The sequence below is a fragment of the Microtus oregoni genome, unplaced genomic scaffold (assembly GCF_018167655.1).
Source record: "Microtus oregoni isolate MIOR12 unplaced genomic scaffold, Mior012 000024F_ref0000369, whole genome shotgun sequence".
Taxonomy (NCBI): Eukaryota; Metazoa; Chordata; class Mammalia; order Rodentia; family Cricetidae; genus Microtus; species Microtus oregoni.
The window spans coordinates 635112-655194 of NW_024543083.1; the positions used below are offsets into that span (position 1 = coordinate 635112).

Sequence of the window (20083 nt, forward strand, 5' to 3'; positions counted from 1 at the left end):
TGTTTTTTCCTTTGTTTTCATTTTCTTTTGCTTTGTTTTTTGACTAGGCAAGAGAATTTGGACAACTCTGGTAATCAACAAGATACAATCAACCCTCGTTTTTTTTTGGCTAAGTGTGAATTATGTAGTATGTTCGAGAGACAAGGCTCAGCTGTATCCACAGAGTTCAAGCAGGGGCCGGGGAGGCGAGTGGCTAGCAGTGCTAAACTGGATATGCTGAAGCAGAGCCACAGCCCCCTGCCACGGTTCTGAAATGACCAACTAGCAAACCAGTACACTGGTTTCCTTCCACCAAGGGGAAAGGATGAAACATCGTACCTTGGGAGAAGCAGAGGGCGGCTTGCTTATATCTGTAAAAATGCAGGGGCTTAAGATAAGAAATAAATTGAAAAGAACACCTGCTTCGCCCAAGAGAGGGAGAGAACCAGGGCTGTGCCACTCCGGAGCCATCTGGGGACCAGCCGTGTCAGGGACAGGGACAGATGAATTGCTACGGAGGGCTTTAAAGGTCTTTTTTTGTTCCTGTACCCCCGGGCACCAAACAGCCCAGCTCTGAGCAGACAGGGGAGCCAGTTTTGACGGCAAAGTCTATTGGAAAATTCACTTTTCTTTTTTAGTACTTCGTGTGCAATTCATGAGCAATATTTGAATCAAAGTCACCTCAGCTTTGCCAGTCCCAGTGAATATATATATATTTTTTTTAGTAAATGTTCACAGAAAATGTGAGCCACTCTTCCCCTCCACACTGTCTGCCTTGATTTTGGGCTCTCGGGGTGAGGAGGAGGATTTTTAAAGAACATATGGTGAAACCCATGCTGGAAGAAGCCAACTCTGAAATTGCTGGCTTCCAGCGAACTGCGCCAGCAAGGATCTTTGAAACGTAGGAGTTTAATTCTGTCCTGTTTGGCCAGGGCCTGAGTTGCTCTAGGTTAGACCCATTCCTTCTTCATTATGCACAGAAAAAAAAGCAAACCATGTGGGTAACCTCTTAAAATGTATTCCCCCACTTGCTATGAGAACCTGACACCCAGTGCTGGTTCTATAGACATTATACCGAGCATGGGTCTAGATGATGCGATGGTGTGGCACTCCAGAGGCCAGGCAGGGGACAGACTCACCACCCTGCCCCCAGCAGCAAGGCAGGGGCAGTGTTTTGAGTTAGTGGGACATGGTTCATGACCAATTACTTTCCATTGATTTCTTACACGGGCCAAGCATTATGCCTACTGCCACAGTCCTATTGTAATCGGTGATCTTCTTATTTATAAACATTTGGGATCTGTAATTACATCTACGTCTAAATACCACATCACACAATAACTGGTGAATTAAGCTGTGAAAAGCATAATTACGCTCAAAGCAACAGCATCCCAGCATGCCACACAAAGCCAGCTAGAAACGTCACCTCCTTTGAAATCTCAATGCTGAGCTCTCCTCATTCCCAAGCCTCTTTCCCGCCCCACCATTCTAAGTGCATCTCCAGAGTGTCCTGAGCACAAAAGGTGTCTGATAAACTCGAAAGCTTTTTTTAAAAGAAGCTCATTGTTAAACCTCTGAAAGGGAGAAAACTTCCTAGCTTAAAAACCTAGAAAACAGCTCGGAAGAGATCATAGGTCTGTCATTATGCGCTGTCTGCACAGCACAGACAGAAGGGGCCAGAATATGCAATGTGTCGTAGACATATGCAATGTGTATCCGTGTGTGCCTGTTTTCACACTGCCATGATGGCAAGCATTGCCAAAATACATAGTTTAACAGAGTATGCATGTTGGTATGTGTACTTGAGCTCAGGTGCCCCAAGAACCAGAGATGTCAGACCCACCCAGAGTTGGAGTTATACATGATTGTAAGCCATTTAATGTGGGTACTAGGAGTTGAACTCCGGGCTTCTGGGAGAGTGGTACATATTTTTTTTTCTCCAGCCCCTAAAATGTACATTATGACTAAATGCAAGGTGCAAAGCGAGAATGCATAACCTCTGTCAGGTTATCCTGAAAGAATATCTACAGATAAGAAAAGAAGAGAGGCTGATGATGGGGTGGGGCTTCTACCATTGACTTTACTTTCTATAAGCAGCTATTACTTTCTTATTGTTTGAACCATTGTATGATTTCTTCTGTTCTCTCTCCGCTATGATGTTATGGATTTTTTTTTTAAGTTCTCTAAGAAGTGAATTGTGGAGGGGCGGGGGGGGATGTAAAGTTAAAACAAAAAACTTTAGATAATTAAAAAGGCAAAAAGAAAAGAAAACTTAATGACAGCCAAACTACATGAAGAGTTCATCTAAACTGATAAAACACGGTGTGTGATAATTTCTTTAAAGCTGAAAGGCAGTAAGATGATGCCAAAAGATATTATCTGAAAACTCAGAAAAGTAGCACCATAATTAGTGAGGGAACATCCTCACTAATCAGAACTAAGTCATCTTGAGGAGCTGCTTTCCATTAAATCTCAGTGCATCATGAAGGTGATGGACAGTTGAGAGGAAGCCCGGCGAAGGGCTCTGGCAGGTAGCAGGAAAGCAGTGTAAACGTGTTCTGAGACCATGAAATTCCCTGCCAACCACTCAATGATCCTCCTCTGGAAAAGGCCATCCCAATGCAAATCTCTCGTAGCATACCTTCCAAAAGCATGGCCGATTTTTGCTGGTTCCGTTGGACCTTGATTTGCTCTCACTGCAAATAGACCCCAGCTGCTCTAGCACACACCACTGGCAGTTCCTGGTCCTGCTCCAGCTTCTGCAGCTGCAAAGACCAGGTGCCCTCCTGCAGGAATGCTGCAGCTCCAAGTGTGCCCAGGGCTGTCTGCAAAGGGCATCTGGTAGCTGCTGCCCCCTATGTGGGGACAGTGTTGACCCTGTGTGTAAATACAGGGACAACCACAACCACAGATTCAGTTTTCACACCCTTCTGTTAGGTTCTTTTATCTGTAAAGCCAATGAATGATAATAAAAGTTCATGGCCCAAATAGAAAAAAAAAACCCAAAAAATGAAAACAAAAACAAGTTTCAGAAAGAAATACACCAAACAAGGTGTGGTACCTCATGGCTGTAATCCTCAGAAGGCTGAGGCAGGGGGGTTGCTACAAATTTGAGACCATCCTAGGCAAAAAAAAAAAAAATCAAATCTCAACAAACAAATGAAATCAGAAAAGGAATAAAAAGAGGGAAGAGGTCTACACAGAATTATAACAACAAAACGCAGGAGTCCAAATGGCTGAGCCAAGGCAACACGACGAAATAAACAGCTAAAATCGCCTTGCTCGCTATTATGTAAGAGCTCACAATTATTGCGCAAGCAGAAATCCCTGGAAATATAATAGACATTAGTTTTGTTTCCTGTTTTTTTTTTAATTTATTTATTTATTAAGGATTTCTGCCTCGTCCCCACAACCGCTTCCCATTTCCCTCCCCCTCCCCCGATCTAGTCCCCCCCCCTCATCTGCTCGAAGAGCAATCAGGGTTCCCTGACCTGTGGGAAGCCCAAGGACTGCCCATCTCTATCCAGGTCTCGTAAGGTGAGCATTCAAACTGCCTAGGCTCCCACAAAGCCAGTACGTGCAGTAGGATCAAAAACCCACTGCAATTGTTCTTGAATTCTCAGTATTCCTCATTGTCCGCTATGTTCAGCTAGTCCGGATTTATCCCATGCTTTTTCAGACCTAGGCCAGCTGGCCTTGGTGAGATCCCACTTGAATCATTTATGCACAATTGTATAATATGTATGAGCTAAGTACATATTTTAAGAACCTAAGCTTAAAGGAAGGCCTGGGAGAAACTAGTGGAGTGATGGTGGTACCTTTCAGTTATGAGTGATATCTTTTCCCTTCACCCTCCAGATTTATATGTTACAGTATGGGGCAAGTCAGCTTGTAAAAGACCGCACTATGAAAAAAGAAGGATTTTACCCACAGGCTTATCCAATTTTCAAAGGCACATCTGAAAGTTCGGGATCTTCTGGAGAAATGGCAGTAGTAGTAGTAGTTGAAATCCCTGATGTCCTGGTCATGTGTGAGACAGCTCTCTGAGCAACATACATGCATTATCTCACCCCCTTGGGACCAGTCCACAGGACAAAAACTACCGTGACTCCCAAAGTCACAACTCTGATAGGTGCAGAAATAGAAGAGAGTCCAGCCTTCCACCTCCAACCACTGTATTAGCATGCTTTAATTTTATTCTCTTAAAAAAACTTTCCCTTTTAAATTAATAAAATTTTATTATTATGGCATGCATGTTACGCATGTTTGTGCATGCACACATGTATAGTAGATGTATATAGTATGTATAGTGTGTATAGTACATGTATAGCATATATAAGGTGCAAAAGCACAAATAGAAAGATCAGAGGATGACCTTGTGGGGTTTACTCTCTCCTTTCGCCTTCGATTGGGTTCCAGGGATTGAACTCAGGTCATCTGGCTTGCATGGCAAGCGCCTCCACCACTAAGCCATCTTAACAGCTCAGAATGCTTCAATTTTAAAAAAGCAACATACATTCTTTGTTCCAAGTCAAAGCAGAAAAAAAAATACAAAGAATATTTTTAAACATCTTGCGCTTCCACACACTTCAGTCAAAGAGCAATACAGTTCATTTGGATGAACTCAGAGGTAAGGACAAACTCAAACAATGACAGAGAGATCAATGCAAGAAAGCCTGTCTTCCTGAAATCAGTTATATCCAAGTGAACAGTAGGCATCAAAAAGGGCTTTGGGAAGCAAGGTTAATTAAAGTAGTATTTTCATAAGCAACATATAAAGTGAGCGAAGATGTGTTAGATCCAAATTTACCTTTCTCAGGGACTGCTATGGTAAGATTTACAGCGAGGAAAATCAATGTTCTCACATACTGTCCTATGGATTACCAAGGCATGCAGTTATCCACTGTGAGAAAAATCAAAGGCTCTTTCTTCCCTGTACTCTGACCTGGAGAAAGTGGCCAGTGTCACACTTAGATAGCGTCCCATAAAGGTCATCTGAGGCTACCTATCTTCCTAGGGTCCCAGATGCAAATTCTTCCAGGACACAGCAGAGCTCTCTCTGCCCATGGCAAAGGCTATGCTGGACAGTGCTTTAAAGCTCTCATTCAAGGGCCAGCATGGGTCGCTCCCAAAGCTGATGGGTCCAGAAATGTCATTTAAATAAAGTTCCCTTCTCATCATAACTCAACACCAAACACGTAGGGCACACACTCCATGCCATACCCACTTACCCTATCAGTGCTCTTCACATACTGAGACCCACTATCTTCCTCCCATGGTCACCTGGAAACTCTCTTTAACACTCAGTTGCAGAGCAGTCTTGCAGGCACCACAATGGCATGCTTTTCCTGTGGCTCACACCCCTGACCATGACCTCTGCTGACCCGCACTACCTGCAGGCCCAGCTATTAGCGATATGAAAGACATTCACTACAAGCCGCCTGCTAAGGAACTAAACCTCTCTGAGGGGTAAACAGAAGGCTGGTGCAAAGCCAAAATGCTCTTACCAGGAATTCACCCCCTACTCAAACTCATCTCCAGTGGAAAAGGAGGGCAACAATGGTCCCTATCTCATAAGGTTTCCAGGGATCTGAGTGAGCTCGGCTAGTTGAAGTCTCTGAGCAGGCTGTAAAGTCAGCACACACTCAGTCTCATAGTGTCCCCCAGCCATCCCCTTTATACAGTCACAATGACACACACAATAGATCACCTGCATGGCACGGAAGCTGAGACCATTAAAACAACAACAACCCAGCTGAGAACTCAAAGTATCCTTCTGGTTTGACACTGTCACTCCCCGTTACCTTTAAAAAACTTTTAGAGAGAGAGAGAGAGAGAGAGAGTGTATTTATGTGTATGTGGAGGCCAGAGGTCAATTCAGCAAGACCAGCAGGCAATCAAATCCCAGGGACCCTCTTGTCTCTACCTCTGCATGCTGGGATTGCAGCTGCATGCCAAGACAAGCAGCTTTTTACATGGGTCCCAGCGACCCTAAGCCAGGTCCACATGCTACCCACTGAGCCACCTCATCAGCACGTGGTTCCAACACCATGTCATCGGCACATGACTCACCTTGGGAGCAGGGAGGATCTGAGATGTTTAACTCTTTGATTCCCTCAACATTTAATAGGTTAATAACAGGAAGACAGCTCACCAAAGCCTCCCTCAACAAAGAAACCTGTAAGCAGCAGTCAGGGATGCGACCACACCCACTTTAATGTGTGCTGTCTTCAGAGTCAGCATTCATGGTCTTAGGCCCTCGGAAATGACCGATGGCCTTGACCCTTCCAAACCAGGAGCTAAAAGATAACCAAGAAAATCGCTCTGGAAAGTTTTAGAAAGACTCGGTGATGACGCTGGTTTCAGCATCCTCTCAGGCTCTGCCTCAGAGTTACCACAACAAATGATTTAAAATCCAAGTCAATTAAAATGAGAGATGTGGGCATTCCTCTCTGTCCACTCTTCTCCCCCAGGGAAATTCAAACTGGGAGTTGGCTTCATTCTAAATGAACGGATTTTTTTCCTAAAAAAACCAAAAAGCCATCTCACAAGCACACAATGATTTCTTCTCTGTATGGTCAGATTCTATCGCCAAAGGCTCAACCATCATGTTAAGATCCCACCCCAGCTCTCTATGGCCACGGTCATGCATCGTATTTTATTCTCCTAAAACTCCCGGTTCAGCTCAAATGTCTGTATACAGCAGGCATTCAAAAGTGATCGATGGCCAAATCAAGCTAATGACTTGTCTTGTATGTAATATCCTAATATTGAGATATTCCTAGCCCTTACCTGCTTATCTACCTATGACCTAAGGACCAAGCACTCCGGGTATCTATCGCTTAAAAATTACCAAACACACACACATACACAGTAAAGACTACCTACCACAGACAGACCCAAGGGACTAGACAGCTTCACCAATCCTAAAAAGAGGCTCCCAACATGGTCATGTGAGAGATGTCCAGTCAATGGGGAACCGCGGGAAACACCCAAACCCTTACTCTAAGCCATGCCCTGCAAAGAGGTATCACCTGGAGCCAGGCGGAAGAATTCCCAGACATTTCATCCCAGGAAGGATACCAAGTCCTGCCTCAGTGCTCCTTGTCTACGCAAGCACTTGGCTCAGAGGTCATGCTTCCAAAGCTCTGTGAAGGTAGGAAATACCAGGGGATTATTCAAATTTAAAATGGTTGATCTTACATTTGATAAATTTAACCTTGAGAGGAAGAAAAAAGGTGAGGAGGAGGGAGAAGAGAGGAAGAAAAGGGAAGTGGGGAGGGAGAAAGAGGAGAGAAGAGGAGGGGAGGAAAAAGGAGGGGGAAAGGAGGAAGAGGAGAAGGAAGAAAGGGAAGAGAGGAGATGGGGAAAAGAGGGTAGGAGGAAGAGGAGATGGGGGAGGAGGGAGAGGAGGAGGAAGGAGAGGAGGAGGAAGAGGAGGAGGGAGAGGAGGAAGGAGAGAAGGAGAGAGAGGAGGAAGGAAAGGAGGAGGGAGAGAAGGAAGGAGAGGAGGGAGAGGAGGAGAAGGGAGGGGAGGAGGAGGGAAGGGAGAAAGAGGGAGTGGAGGAGGAGAGACAGGAGGAGGAGAGAGGAGGAGAAGGAGAGAGAGGAGGAGGGAGAGAAGGAGGACAGAAGGGAGAAGGCACACAAAGGAAATAACAGCAAAGGCAGCCACACCAAGCATGTGACTCACGAAACCACCCCACCCCAAAACATGCTCTGCTACCAAGTGCCTCTGTACAAATTGTATGAGAAAAAGAGACAGCTGGAATAGCTTGGGTGCCCAAGGCTAAGGTTTGGAGCAGCAGGAACTTTTCAGAAGCAAGCAAGGAGAGTCTCCAGACTCTTAGCATCCAACAAAGCTGCCTGGCTGCTCTGACCACCCTGAACACTGCACCCCACTGCAGTATTTGTATTCTCTACCTTTTGTGGAAAAATAACAAAACCCAGTATTTCTATCTAGGATATTACACTGAAGAAAAAAAAATTAAAAATAAAAAAAAATAAGTAAGACATGTTTTTGAGCACTTACTGCCCAAAACAAAAATAACTCCAAAATTTTCCTTCTTATTCTCTACAAATAAGTCAGCCCTGTTGGCAAGGGTATCTGGGAATTGTTATGGATGTGGCTGCCAAGAATGCAGTGCGCAGGGTGTTGTCTAGACCGCAGCCAGTCACTCCTCCAGGGGCTTCCCTGGTCTCCAGTCAGGAGGCTGAATTCGGGGCAGCATCACCTGGGTCGGGGTAAAGCAGCTGAAGAACACTGCCTTCCTGTAGCCATTCCACCCCACCAGTCAAGCCTTCGTGTTCCTCAGCATCCATCCCTTCCTCCTGATAGAAGTCAAGGTTAAGGGGAAGGTATGAGTCGATCGGAGGAGGAAAACCTGTGAGACCATCTGCTTTATTTGGGGTAACCAGTGATTAAAGGAGAATAAATGTGGCTTTCGGCGGCTGGCTCCCACATCCTACTGAACTGGGTATCCTAATCATCTACTCCTTATCCATGCACCCATTTCTGGAAGTGTAGAGTTTATACACAAAGATTAAAAACACACAAACACACTAGAAAAATCAAGCGGAAAACCTCAACGTATACACTTGCAGATAAAGAACACCACGAACAACCCAAACCCCACTTGCTGGAATCATTGAGATAACATCATATCTTGAGCTCTCAGAAACCAGGTCCGTGGAGACCCTCCCATCTGCTCCGTCATTCCAGTACTGCCCAGATGACTGCCAATACACAAAACATCAGAAGGCAAAAAAGAGAAAAGTCTCTGGGACGCAGTACCATTCTTCAGAAGGGGGTGGGTGTCTCTAGGTCTATGAGTTGGTTGCATGCATTCTGCGGGTATCTGAGGTCCCTATCAATCATTCTGAGAACAAGAAGGCCAGTTTCATTAATGCCAGAACAGACTAGAGAATACATGTCCTCTGAGGGAAAGGCCATCAACTCCCAGAGAAAGACAAACTGACACCAAGCAACTGGTTTTACATCAGGAAGACAGAGTCGGAGAGACCTGAGACCTGGCTGAGGGCGCCTGCCCAAAACAGACCATCCTGGTGTTGTGCCACAGAGACCAGGTATGAGGGCATGGGAGCCACAAGTGACAGGAGAGAACAAAGACTGGACCAGCCCTTGCTCTGGTTTTTCATCTCAAATGAAAGCTAAGGATGGCTGCTGGGTCTCTGGGAAAGGCGCAGCAGTGGAGGGAAGAGAGCTGAGGAGCAAGATGGGGAAAACCTCCAGCAACATCCACTCCAGAATTGGCCCTCCCCATAATGGGCAAACACTGGCACTTCTTCCCAACCGCAGGGAGAGCACTATTATTCTAGATCCTCCTTTAGGCCCCCCAAACATCCCTGAGTACCCCATCAGTGTATTCGATATGAGATGAAGTGACTTAAGGAAGCGCTGAACCAGGCCAGGTTCAAGGGAGCAAGGAGAACAGGAGGCAGTGTGCGACAAACTAGAAAGAAAACTGTGTTACAAACAAAGAGTCTCTCTCTGGGAAGTTCTCAAGTAGCCTTGAGAGTCCACCCTAGAACTGAAACACCTAAATCTTACAATAATTTGAGCCCTACTAAAACCTCTCCAGTCTTTCTTTTTATTTGGAGCAAAGTCCTACTGAGTTCAAAGAGGCCTGTTTAGGAAAATAAAGACCTAGGGGCATCAATTATTAATAAAGTTAAACTAAAAAGATATTGAAGAACCTTCGTGAAGTTACAAAACAATGATTAATTCAATCCAAGCAACTAGGTCATGCTCAGATTCCAGTCATTGTAAGAGTTAGATATAATAAGGCAAGAACTTAGCTTCGCTCCAGTAGTCACAATGAAGGGCCCATTCAGGGACAAGCGCTGCAGTCCAAACCCAGCAGGAGAGCTGAGACAGCTGAGTGGGTGTGTGTGTGGGGGGGGTGGGACAGGGCAGGGCAGACTCGCCATCCGGTACAACCTGGGAACTTGACATCGCAACAAAGAGATTCTTCTTCTAAAGCCCCAGTCATTGAGGGACACCTGAGAGGCTTCCGGAGACCACAAAGCCTGGGGCAGGTCTCCACATAGAGGAAGCAAGTGAACAATCTAATCAAAGGCTTATTATGGTGTACACAGCCGCTCCTGGGACAGGAGAACTTACGCTAAGCGGCAGACAACAGGCGTGCACCATCCTCAGGCATGTACCATCAGACAGGCAGATACACTCAGACCCACACACAGTCAGACAAACAGATCTGTTAGACTGGCACACACAGATGAGTACATACAACAATCAGACAGGCTCAGGTGGTCAGACAGGTACATGGAGCCAGACAAACAGACACTGTCAGATGGGCACACACTATCAGACAGACAACATCCTATGGGCACTTTAGGATAGGCACACACTGTCATATGGGCACACACTGTCATACGGGTACACACAGTCACATGGGCACACACTGTCATACGGACACACACTGTCATATGGGCACACAGTCAGACAGGTTTACACTAGGTATAGAAAATGAAGCAAAGGACACTTGTGAGATATGGACAGGCTCTGTGTGAATGAATGTAGCCAAAATTAAAGAAAACCACACAATTAAGTTTCCTGGATTGCTTTCTCCTTATTGTTAAAAATTACACTTCAAGTCGGGCAGTGGTGGCGCACGCCTTTAATCCCAGCACTCGGGAGGCAGAAGCAGGCGGATCTCTGTAAGTTAGAAGCCAGCCTGATCCACAAGAGCTAGTTCCAGGACAGGCTTCAAAGTTACAGAGCAACCCTGTCTCAAAGAAAAAAAAAAATTACACTTCATAACTTGGAGGGTGAATAATTGAATAGAAGTGAAAACTTATATTCAAAATCAGTTAGACAAAGACATACTCTTCCAACTTAAAAGCACACCGCGGGCGTTCAATGCTATCAATCTGCTGCAGGCCAGAGTTCTAGCCACTCAGTCCATCAGGTCGGCCAAGCGAAGAGAATGAAACATGAACAAACACCCCATAGAAAGAGCAGTGCACTCTGGGAACGAGAATATGGAACCAACTACGGGGCAGAAACGGAAGAGAGTGGTGGGACAGGCAGGAGTCGGCACCCCGAGAAAGCATTAGATTCTCACAGTGATATTCTGGAAAACTATTGCATTTACGTGTGCGCACACGATTCAGTACATACGTGGAGGCCAGTTTCAGGTCCCTGAGATTGCTAGACAAGTGCCTTTACCTGCTGAACCACTGTGACATTTAAGCATCTTACAGACCTGTCTTTCATTTCTGGAAGAACCCTGGAGGGCAGTTAAAAGCACTGGAGTACAGGGGTTCAATTCCCAGCACCACATGGCAGCTAACAACTGTCTGTAACTCCTCTCCTTTATGCAGACATACATGCAGACTAAACATCCACAGATAAAGTACATAAACCTTTACTTAAACAAACACCTCTACGTCGACTTGACTGTCTTCAATGAAACACACTTGTCATCCCTTTGACAGTGTGATTGATCTTCTCTGTGAGAAATTTTAAACTCATGGTTGCTGGCTAAGGATCTCCAAAATTAAAGCCAGAGGAATCCAGTCCCGCATCATCTAGCCAGCTAAGTAGCTCTCATCAGAAAATGCAACTGGGCAGGGCGAGGAAAGTTTTCCGTATAAGAGCATTTAAGAGCATTTTAAAAGGTACTAATGCTTTCTGTTGGGACTGCTTCTGTTGAATGGTCCCAAGCAACACAGGAATTGGCACTTGATGTCCCAGAATAGACAAAAGCAAAAAAAACCTTTAAAAAAAATCAGTTTTTAAACCATTGTATGTAAAATTGTGAATTTACAAGAAAACTTGATACTTTAAGTGTAAAATGAAGTCACCAATTTCCTGTCCCCCAAAAGGAAATGAAAGACATAAATAGACTTTATAGAAAGACAGAAAGCTACACGCAGATTCAAAGCTTCTCCTAAGCTAAAATATGTTCCCATCGCCTATAGGCGTGTCCTTTAATAACTGAACATCAAATGTTGTCATTTCTCCCATGTGACATTCTAGATTTCATTATTTTTGGTTCTTACCAGATCTTTAAAAATTATGGCAACTACTAATTAATGTTGGGAATCACAGAAAAAAATATGACAGGAAAAAACTCCTGTTCTTTTGTTATTGTTGTTGCTGCTACTGCCATAATGTAAAGAAAAACAATATTGTCCATTTTCCCAATATTCTGGTCTCTTTGCTACTTTTGGGGGGAAAAATACAAGCGAAAACTAATTTAAAAAAAATAACATTTCTGTCAGAAATATTCCATACGTGTTATAAAAAATAACTAATGCCATGTTTCTCAATATAGATGTGTGTTCTTACAATTTTTCTCTTTTCCTTTCTCAACTTGAAAAATTGTTATAACCCGGATTGCCAAGGAGGTGTGCCTCATTTGAAAGGCAAATGGAGACACAAGCCCCGCCCCCTGCTTATTGTTTTCCCATCTCACTGCCAGCTCCTTTATGCAATAGATGAAGGTGAAAATTTAAGAGCAGAAGTGAGGGTAAAAAAAAAAAAAATCCTGCTAGCCTCACTGTTTCACTGACAGAATTCCTCAGCCCAGATTGGTCCGTGTTCAACTATGTCCTTCCCTTTGTCGTGCATGACGTCAGTTTAATTCACACCCGGCCTCTGCGTGGAGCAGGAACTAGTCCCAGAGTGCTCCTTCAGTGGAGTAGGCTGTGAGTAGTGTGCCCAACCACTCTGTGCAACGCAGCAACATGAAAATGAAAAGTGTTTGGCTTCCATGAATAAAAGACAATGGCAAATATACGATACAGCCGAGGCATCCACCGAGTCGGGGCCTGTGACAAGAGGCCAGATAATCATACAGAATGGCTGGCTCCCGTGCCTGGTAACCCGATATGGTGGCTTTTTTTCAAGCTGAAGAATTAAACCTAGATCTAGGGCAACGGAAAGGCTTTCCCTTCGGAAATATTGGTGTCCCGTGCCTCCCTGATACTATTGCCAGCCGCGTTCTTGTTGGCACTCTTGCCAAGACAAAGATCAGAGTGGCATTCAGTCACCCCTCGGCCTACCCCCAGGGGTGGGGACCAAGGTGAGAAAGGCTGAGTGGTTCTATTGTCACAGGATCTGTGCTAAGGATGCTTGGGACACTATCGACCAAATCGGCTGTCACAGAACTACAAACGATGAGGAAACAGTTCCTAGCTAAAGACTTGAGCCACATTAATCAGGAAAAGAAAGATCCCAGGCAAAGCAGAAAAAGACCAGGAGTTTCCAGGACAGTCGCCCAGGAACCTACCCTGGATAACACGACCATGATGGGCATGTGTCATTCATGACAGATTTGCCCAAACCCACAGGAATAAATACCCAGACGAGGATTCGTTCCAGTGGGTGGAGGGATGGAGGACTGGACTGCTCCTGCGCAGAGGATGATGAATGAGGACCAGGAGGCTATGCATATGTGAGGGAGGAGCAGGTGGACACAATCCATACCCTCTGCTCAGTGCTGCTGCACCTTTAAAGCTGCACTTTCAAAAATGAGGATTTTTTTTTTCTTTTAAATCTCAAACAAGCAGTCCTCAAATTTGCTCACTTGCCTATAACTGCTTACAAAAGAAAAAGACAAAAGACAGAAACAAAAAAAAAAATGACTTGGGAAACACCCCCTAGGAGACCCATGGGTTTTCTCGTTTTCCCTTTCATTACTTATGAACCACCATTGGAAAGTCCCATTCACCAGAGGAACATATCTGACAATGTCAATGAAACTCAAATATCACCAGGAAATAGTGGAGGAAATCCCCCTCAGAGTGAGCCCGCTCTGTCCTGAGCTGGTCAAGTCTGTACTCTCTAGAGGCAAGCCATCTAGACGACACAGCCATCAATCACCACGGTTACAGAACATTCTTCGGATGTCTCAAGAAACGCATGCCCTCACTCTGACTTGCTAGGTTACATTGGGACTTTAAACAAAAGACTATGACCACCGACACAGACTCAGGCTCCTCCCTGCAACAGCATGTGTCTAATGGCTGTGAGAACCCAGGCTCAGCACAGGGCTAATGCCACCCTCATCCCAGCTTCTGTGCCAGTCACCTGGGATTTCCCGCTACAAACTGTGGCTGACTTTCAAAGAATAATAAAAGAGACTTTGGAGATGTTTTAAGTTGGGCGGTATGCGTCTCCCTGTTAGAAGAAAATGACTCTTGCCGTTGCGTTTCATGTTGCTTTGGCGATTGTCATAACCACTCTGGATCCACCTGGGAGAGCCTAGGAGGCAACAGAAGCACCCCCACACACGAGAAACAAATGTCTCCAAACCCGCAATGTAACGCGAACCACCAGTGAACCCCAACACCCCCTCCACCTACCTGGGAAAGCGTGTGGATTAGGGGACCCTCTCTTAAGGCACTTAGAACAGAGGATGTGCACAGTGTAGTGCAGTCCAGGCCATTCCTGAAGTAGGACATTCAGTTCCTCTACCAGAGGGGTGATGGCTTGCCATGCGGTCCATATATTTGGTAATGATGCGTGGCTAGCAATGGACAGGGTGTCCGGCTGTAGGACCCCCTTGGCGGGTCTGTAGCTCACCACCACAGGGACTTTCCCTCGATATGCAAAGATCTGAAACTTCCCATCCGACCTGTGCACCACATGGCTGTTGATCTGGACACTGTAGCGTGCAAACAATCCAGGTGGAAAGGTAAAGGGGAAACTATATTCGATCTGCAACTGTTCGGCCACAAAAGACTGCCCAGCTAGGTTGGTCCCATTGATCCAGGCCTCTGCGTGGGGCACCTCGTTCTGCACGTAGCATGGGAACTTGTACCAAGCTGTGGAGCCGTTCAAAGGCTTGCCTTTGGGTTTATTGAGGCAGTAACATAGTCCCATCTTCTCCAACAGCTCCAGGAGGAGCTGCAAGTCCTGCTGGGCCTGGACATGAGGCTTAAGCAGCAACCGGATGACATGGGCTGGCAGGAGCCCATGCAGCAGAAAGCCTTCCACATAATGATGAAGCTGGGTGGCCCGGAGTGGGTCCTGACCCGAGGTGGGCACTGCCATGGTGGGGAAACTCTCCCCCTCCCCCTCGCCCTCTCCACTGGTCCCTAGGAGCAGTTTATGCAGCAGCAAAGAAGCATCCCTCTGGAAAAAGACATTGAGGATGTCTATGAGGCGGGTGAGGTTGTGGAAGACATGCTCCTTGAGGGCCGGACTATCCTCGAAATAGAGTAGCTTGCCGCTCTCGTGCAGGTAGGAAAGGGCACTCTGCAGCCGGTCCTCTGTCAGACCTGCTTGCAGACCCAGGCGGGCCGAGTCCCACCAGCTTAGCCACAGTCGCTGTGCCTGAGGTGGCTGGAAGTGCAGCTCCTCGAGCACCTGCCAGGATCGAGGCAGGACTCTGTGTAAGTTGGGGAAGATCTCTCGGTGCTCAGCGACAGAGAGCAGCTTGTCGCGAAGGCGTTGCAATTGGTGGGGGTCCCTGCAGCTAACAGGCAACACGGGGGAGAGGATCTGCAGCCGGTGGTTAAGCAGGTACTGAAAATGGGCCTTGCGCCTTCGAAGGTTCTTGTCTGAAACACCGTAGTAGGCTGCATGGGGGCTGGCAGAGCGCAGCTCGAAATCCCGAGCCAGGGCCTCGTCCACCACCTTGGCTAGATGGCTTAGGCCCTCTGCATCGTGCTTCTCCTGCAGAGCGATCTGGCGGTGAATGTCCAGACACTTTTCCTCAAGCTCCCGCTCCCCACACAGGTCCGCGTGGGTGCCCACAATGCACACCACAGCGTGAGGCACCCGGGCCCCCACCCGATGCAAGAAGGTGCCCACAGCAGTAGGAAAGCAGCGAGGTTCATAGGTGGCCAAGTTGACCACCAGCACATACAGGGCTCCTGGGGAGAGGAAGAAGGGCTGTATCACCTCATAGCTTTCATCACCGGCTAAGTCATACACAATGAACCGCAGGCCCCGGGAAGCATCCGCAGTCCAGCTGGTCACCTCGATGCCCTTGCTCCCAAGGGGAGGGAAGAGTAGGTAGCTCTTCTCCTTGTCCCCTCCTCCTTGATCTCCCTCCACTTTGTCCTCGGTGAGGCAGTGGCGGAGCAGGGTCTTCCCTGCAGCCTTATGGCCCATTAGGAGCAGCTTGAGGCGGGGCTGCACAGCTGGCTGGGAATGAGCCAATTCCTTCTGGTAGGCTGCGATGTAAGGGATCCCCTTCATGCAGACTTCGTAAGGGGGTTGAATCAATGGGTTGTCCTTGATTTTCCACAAGCCTACCCGGGAGAGCTGGCCAAAGTTGTCGGGCAGAACAGCGATCTGGTTGCCCTGAAGCACCAGCTCCTCCAAGCCGGTCAGCTCCACAATGGAGTCTGGCAAGTAGCGGATGCGGTTATTATCCAGCCACAGGGTGAGAAGCCGGCCCAGCCCGGCGATAAGGGATGGCACTGAGGTGAGCTGGTTGCGACTAAGATAGAGCTCCTCCAGACCAGCCAGGGGCAGCAGCGCAGCAGGAAAGTCCTCAAAGAGATTGGAAGAGAGGTTGAGCATCTTGAGTCTTTGCAGGCGGCTGAATTCGGGGGGCAGAGCCTGCAGCCCGTTGTTGTCTAACATGAGGCTTTCTAAACTGGCCAGCTCGCAGAAGCCGCTGGGCAGGGTGCCAAGCTCGGCCCCACTAAGCCAGAGAATCTTGAGGGCACGCAGAGCACTGATATCCTCAGGTAGGCCTCGCAGCCGGTTACTGGATACGTCCAGCTCCTCCAGGGCAGTCAGCTGCAACAGCTGCCTGGGAAAGGCGGTGAGTTGGTTATGGTCCACGTCGAGGGTGCGCAGGTGGTTGAGGCAGGAGAAGGAATCTGGCAGATGTGCTAGCCGGTTGAAGCTGACATCCAGCTCCTCCAGGTTGGCGAGGGCACCCAGCTGGGCAGGCAGAGCTGGCAGCTGGTTGTGGCTCAAGTTGAGCTTGCGCAGCTCCCTTAGGGCGCTCACCACCTCGGCACCCAGGACTGTCAGCCGGTTGTGGCTCACGTCCAGCTCCGTAAGGTGATGGCCTAGCTCCGCCACCGCAGGGGGCAGCCGGGCAAAGCGGTTCCTGCGCAACACCAAGACGCGAAGGCTGCCCAGAGCTGACCCCAGACCTTCAGGCACATCCTCCAGGCCGTTGTTCCCCAGGTTCAGCACCTCAATGTCCCCGATGTTGGCCGGCAGCACCAGCTGGGGGGCGTCTGGGGAGTCGAGTGCGTCGCCTCCGGCCCCCGGGCAGCTGAGCGTGAGCTGGCGCAGGTTGCTCCGCAGCTTCCTGGCGCGCAGGGCGGCGTCCCGCCACAGTCTCACCGTCTTCAGGTTGCCACTGTCCTTGCCAGCCATGGCGGGGCCCCGCGCCGACAACCCTCACGCCGGCACCGGAGCCCGCAGCTGCATGCCGCGCTGCACCCCAGCCGGCCCCCGGGCCCTCGCGCTCCCGCTGCTCCCGAGCCACCACCCCTGCGCGGCCGGCGGCCGTGGGTCCTAGTGCAGCCAGCAATCGGGTGCCCGCAGCTGGGGGGCGGCGGCGACGCTGGCAGCTCTGGGGGGCTCCGGGCAAGCGGCTCGGAGCTGGGCTGCGGCCGCGTAGCGCGGCTCGCATTCTCCGTGCTCCCGGGCCATGGGCGCGCCGGACAGCAGGGCCGCCGCCCGCCCGCCGCGCCGCGGAGGATGCCTGCTCCTCTTCCAGCTCCGGCCGCTTCGCTGTGTCTGGGTAGCCGACTCCAGCCCCGCTACCCTCGCAGCGGCGGTCCGGAGGCCGGCGGCGTCGCCTCCGCTAGCAGCAGGAGGAGGGCAGCGCTCGGCTCCGCTGCCGGCATGCTGCGGGCGCAGGGCCGGGGCGCGCCGGGGGCAGCGGCGTCTCCTTGTCTCCGTTTCCCCGTGGCTCGGGCGGGAGCGCGAGCGCCGCGTCCCCGGCGCTGGGAGGGCGCGATTGGAAAGCTACAGCGCCGCCCGGTGGAGCGGCCCCCACGTGACCGACGGAGGCGCTGCTGGTTCCCGGCACCGCCCCGGGGGCGGGAGTTGCAAAGGGAGCGCAGACTGAGAGGCTTGGGGGCGCCGGGCTTGATGGGGTTAGTGGTGTGGACCTTGTCCCTCTGTGAGGCTCACCGTACGCGACCCTCAAGGCTGTGTGGGACTCTGGGGTCTCTGGGTTGGGTTCCACTGCATCGGTTTCTTTGTTGGCTGTGGGTCTCTAAGGATTTCTTATTCATTCCTAAAGCGTAGGAGTTAGCCGGCTTCCTTACTCATTCTTACTCACTTTCCCTTCCCTGCACCCTTCATCCACACCATTGCGGAACAGGCAGAATGCAAGGACCCTGTGTCAAAGGAGCTTAGAACGAGACTGTGGTTAAACCAAAGGCAGATAGGTGAGAGTAGACAACCTCTAATCCATTTGATAAGTAGTTATTGGGGCTCATGTGTACTAAGTCAACTAAAGCCTAGTTTCCAGCTCCCCTCGTTTGAGCCAGCACCTCTGTAGTGTCTTATCGGGGCTATCCCATTTAGCGTCACAACCTCATGAAACATGCTACATCTTAAATCCGACATTCTTGTTGCTCTGGAGAGTCAAGAGAATGATTGTGTTCAGCTTGGGTTTATTCCCATTGAAAGGAGTTGGTCTAATAGCATATCCATACTAAAAAAAATCTCCTCCGAATTTATCGAAGCCTTGAAACCCTGCTCACAGTTGGCTTATCTAAGGAACCATTGGCGATTAATGGCTGGTTGAAATGGACAGTCACTTTCACTGAGGACGCAGACACTGATAAGCCACTAAGGCTCTAGCAGTTGGCCCCACACCTTGAAATAAGGGCAGCTATTTAGAGTCAATAAAGATTCCAGAAAGCAAGAACGCAAAGAGAGGAAGAGCGAGAGAAGAAAGGAAAAACATGAAGTTAGGAGGGAAATGGGGGGGGGGGGGGGTGGCGGGTAGAGGGAGTTGAATGGGAAAACTAGCTATGATTAATACTCATTGTATCCATGTATAAAATTCTCGACGAATAAATACAAGGGAGTTTTTAAGTAATCAAATAGTTCTCACCCTCTGGGATTCAAATTAAACTGATTAAATTCACTGCTTACCATACTCTAGCTTTACTGCACACTTGTAGACATTCAAGGGCCATCCATGTTCAGTGCATTTGTTTCTTCAAAGAGAGAAACCCCACTGATGACTACAAGTCCTCGGGGAGCATCCTGTAGTAAGAACGCTCCCAGGGTTAGTCTTGGATACCTCAGGCAAAATCAGTAATTTAGCTGTCCATATTTATTTGCATTCACCCTGAAGGACTTCCTGAGAAATTAAACACTCAAGGACTCCAGTATTCTCTTGGAGGTGGTGTGTGTGTGTGTGTGTGTGTGTGTGTTCTAAATCATGGAGGCTGACTCCTTGGTTTTTCACGGAGGTAGGAAGGGCTTCGAAGACATTAAGCAATCTCTAATCCGTCAGTAAATATTGGGAGGTTTGCTGACTCCAAGGGTGGGGTGGTTGAGCATACCCTGGCCTACACTGTTCTTGAGTGTCAGCTGAATCTTCCACTTTTAACAAATGGAATAAGCTGAAGTTCTGCCTGAGGAGGAAACCCAGGCAAGACCTCGGTGCCCTACTGCATCTTGAATAGCTCCACCTTGGTCCTAAAGTGCTTTAGATTGCATCTAGAAAGCCCTTACTAAACAGCTGTGATAAAAAAAAAAATAGTACCCTTCCCAAGGAGCTAACTGGAGACATCGCCCTGGGCACCTGGGAGCCCCTCTAGGTTCAAGTCTCTTGTCAACCCTAAGATGGCTCCCTTAATTAAGTTATGTGATTCCCTGCTCCTCTATCCAACCTTCCTTTCTCCCAATCATCCCGTTTCCCCAAGTTCCCCCCATTCTCCCCTTCTTACTTTTCTTGGGCAGCTGAGGATAGGGAACCTGAAATGACCCTATCCTATAGCCATACTGATGAATATCTTGCATATCACCATAGACCCTTCATCTGGCGATGGATGGAGATAGAGACAGAGACCCACACTGGAGCATCGGACTGAGCTCCCAAGGTCCCAATGAAGAGCAGAAGGAGGGAGAACATGAGCAAGGAAGTCAGGACCACGAGGCATGCACCCA

General features: G+C 48.5%; 1 protein-coding gene across 2 annotated transcripts in view; it reads right to left on the minus strand.

Moving 5' to 3' along the window:
* The window catches only part of Mfhas1 (malignant fibrous histiocytoma amplified sequence 1), an 80432-nt gene extending 63106 nt beyond the window's left edge, over positions 1–17326 (minus strand). For both annotated transcript variants that reach the window (XR_005976281.1, XM_041673598.1), the window contains exon 1: positions 14335–17326. Coding sequence is in view for 1 of the 2 variants with exons in the window: in XM_041673598.1 (XP_041529532.1) it covers positions 14335–17320 (2986 nt within the window). In the remaining variant the exon portion in view is untranslated. The remainder of the gene's footprint in view (positions 1–14334) is intronic.
* Between the last annotated feature and the right edge of the window lie 2757 nt (positions 17327–20083).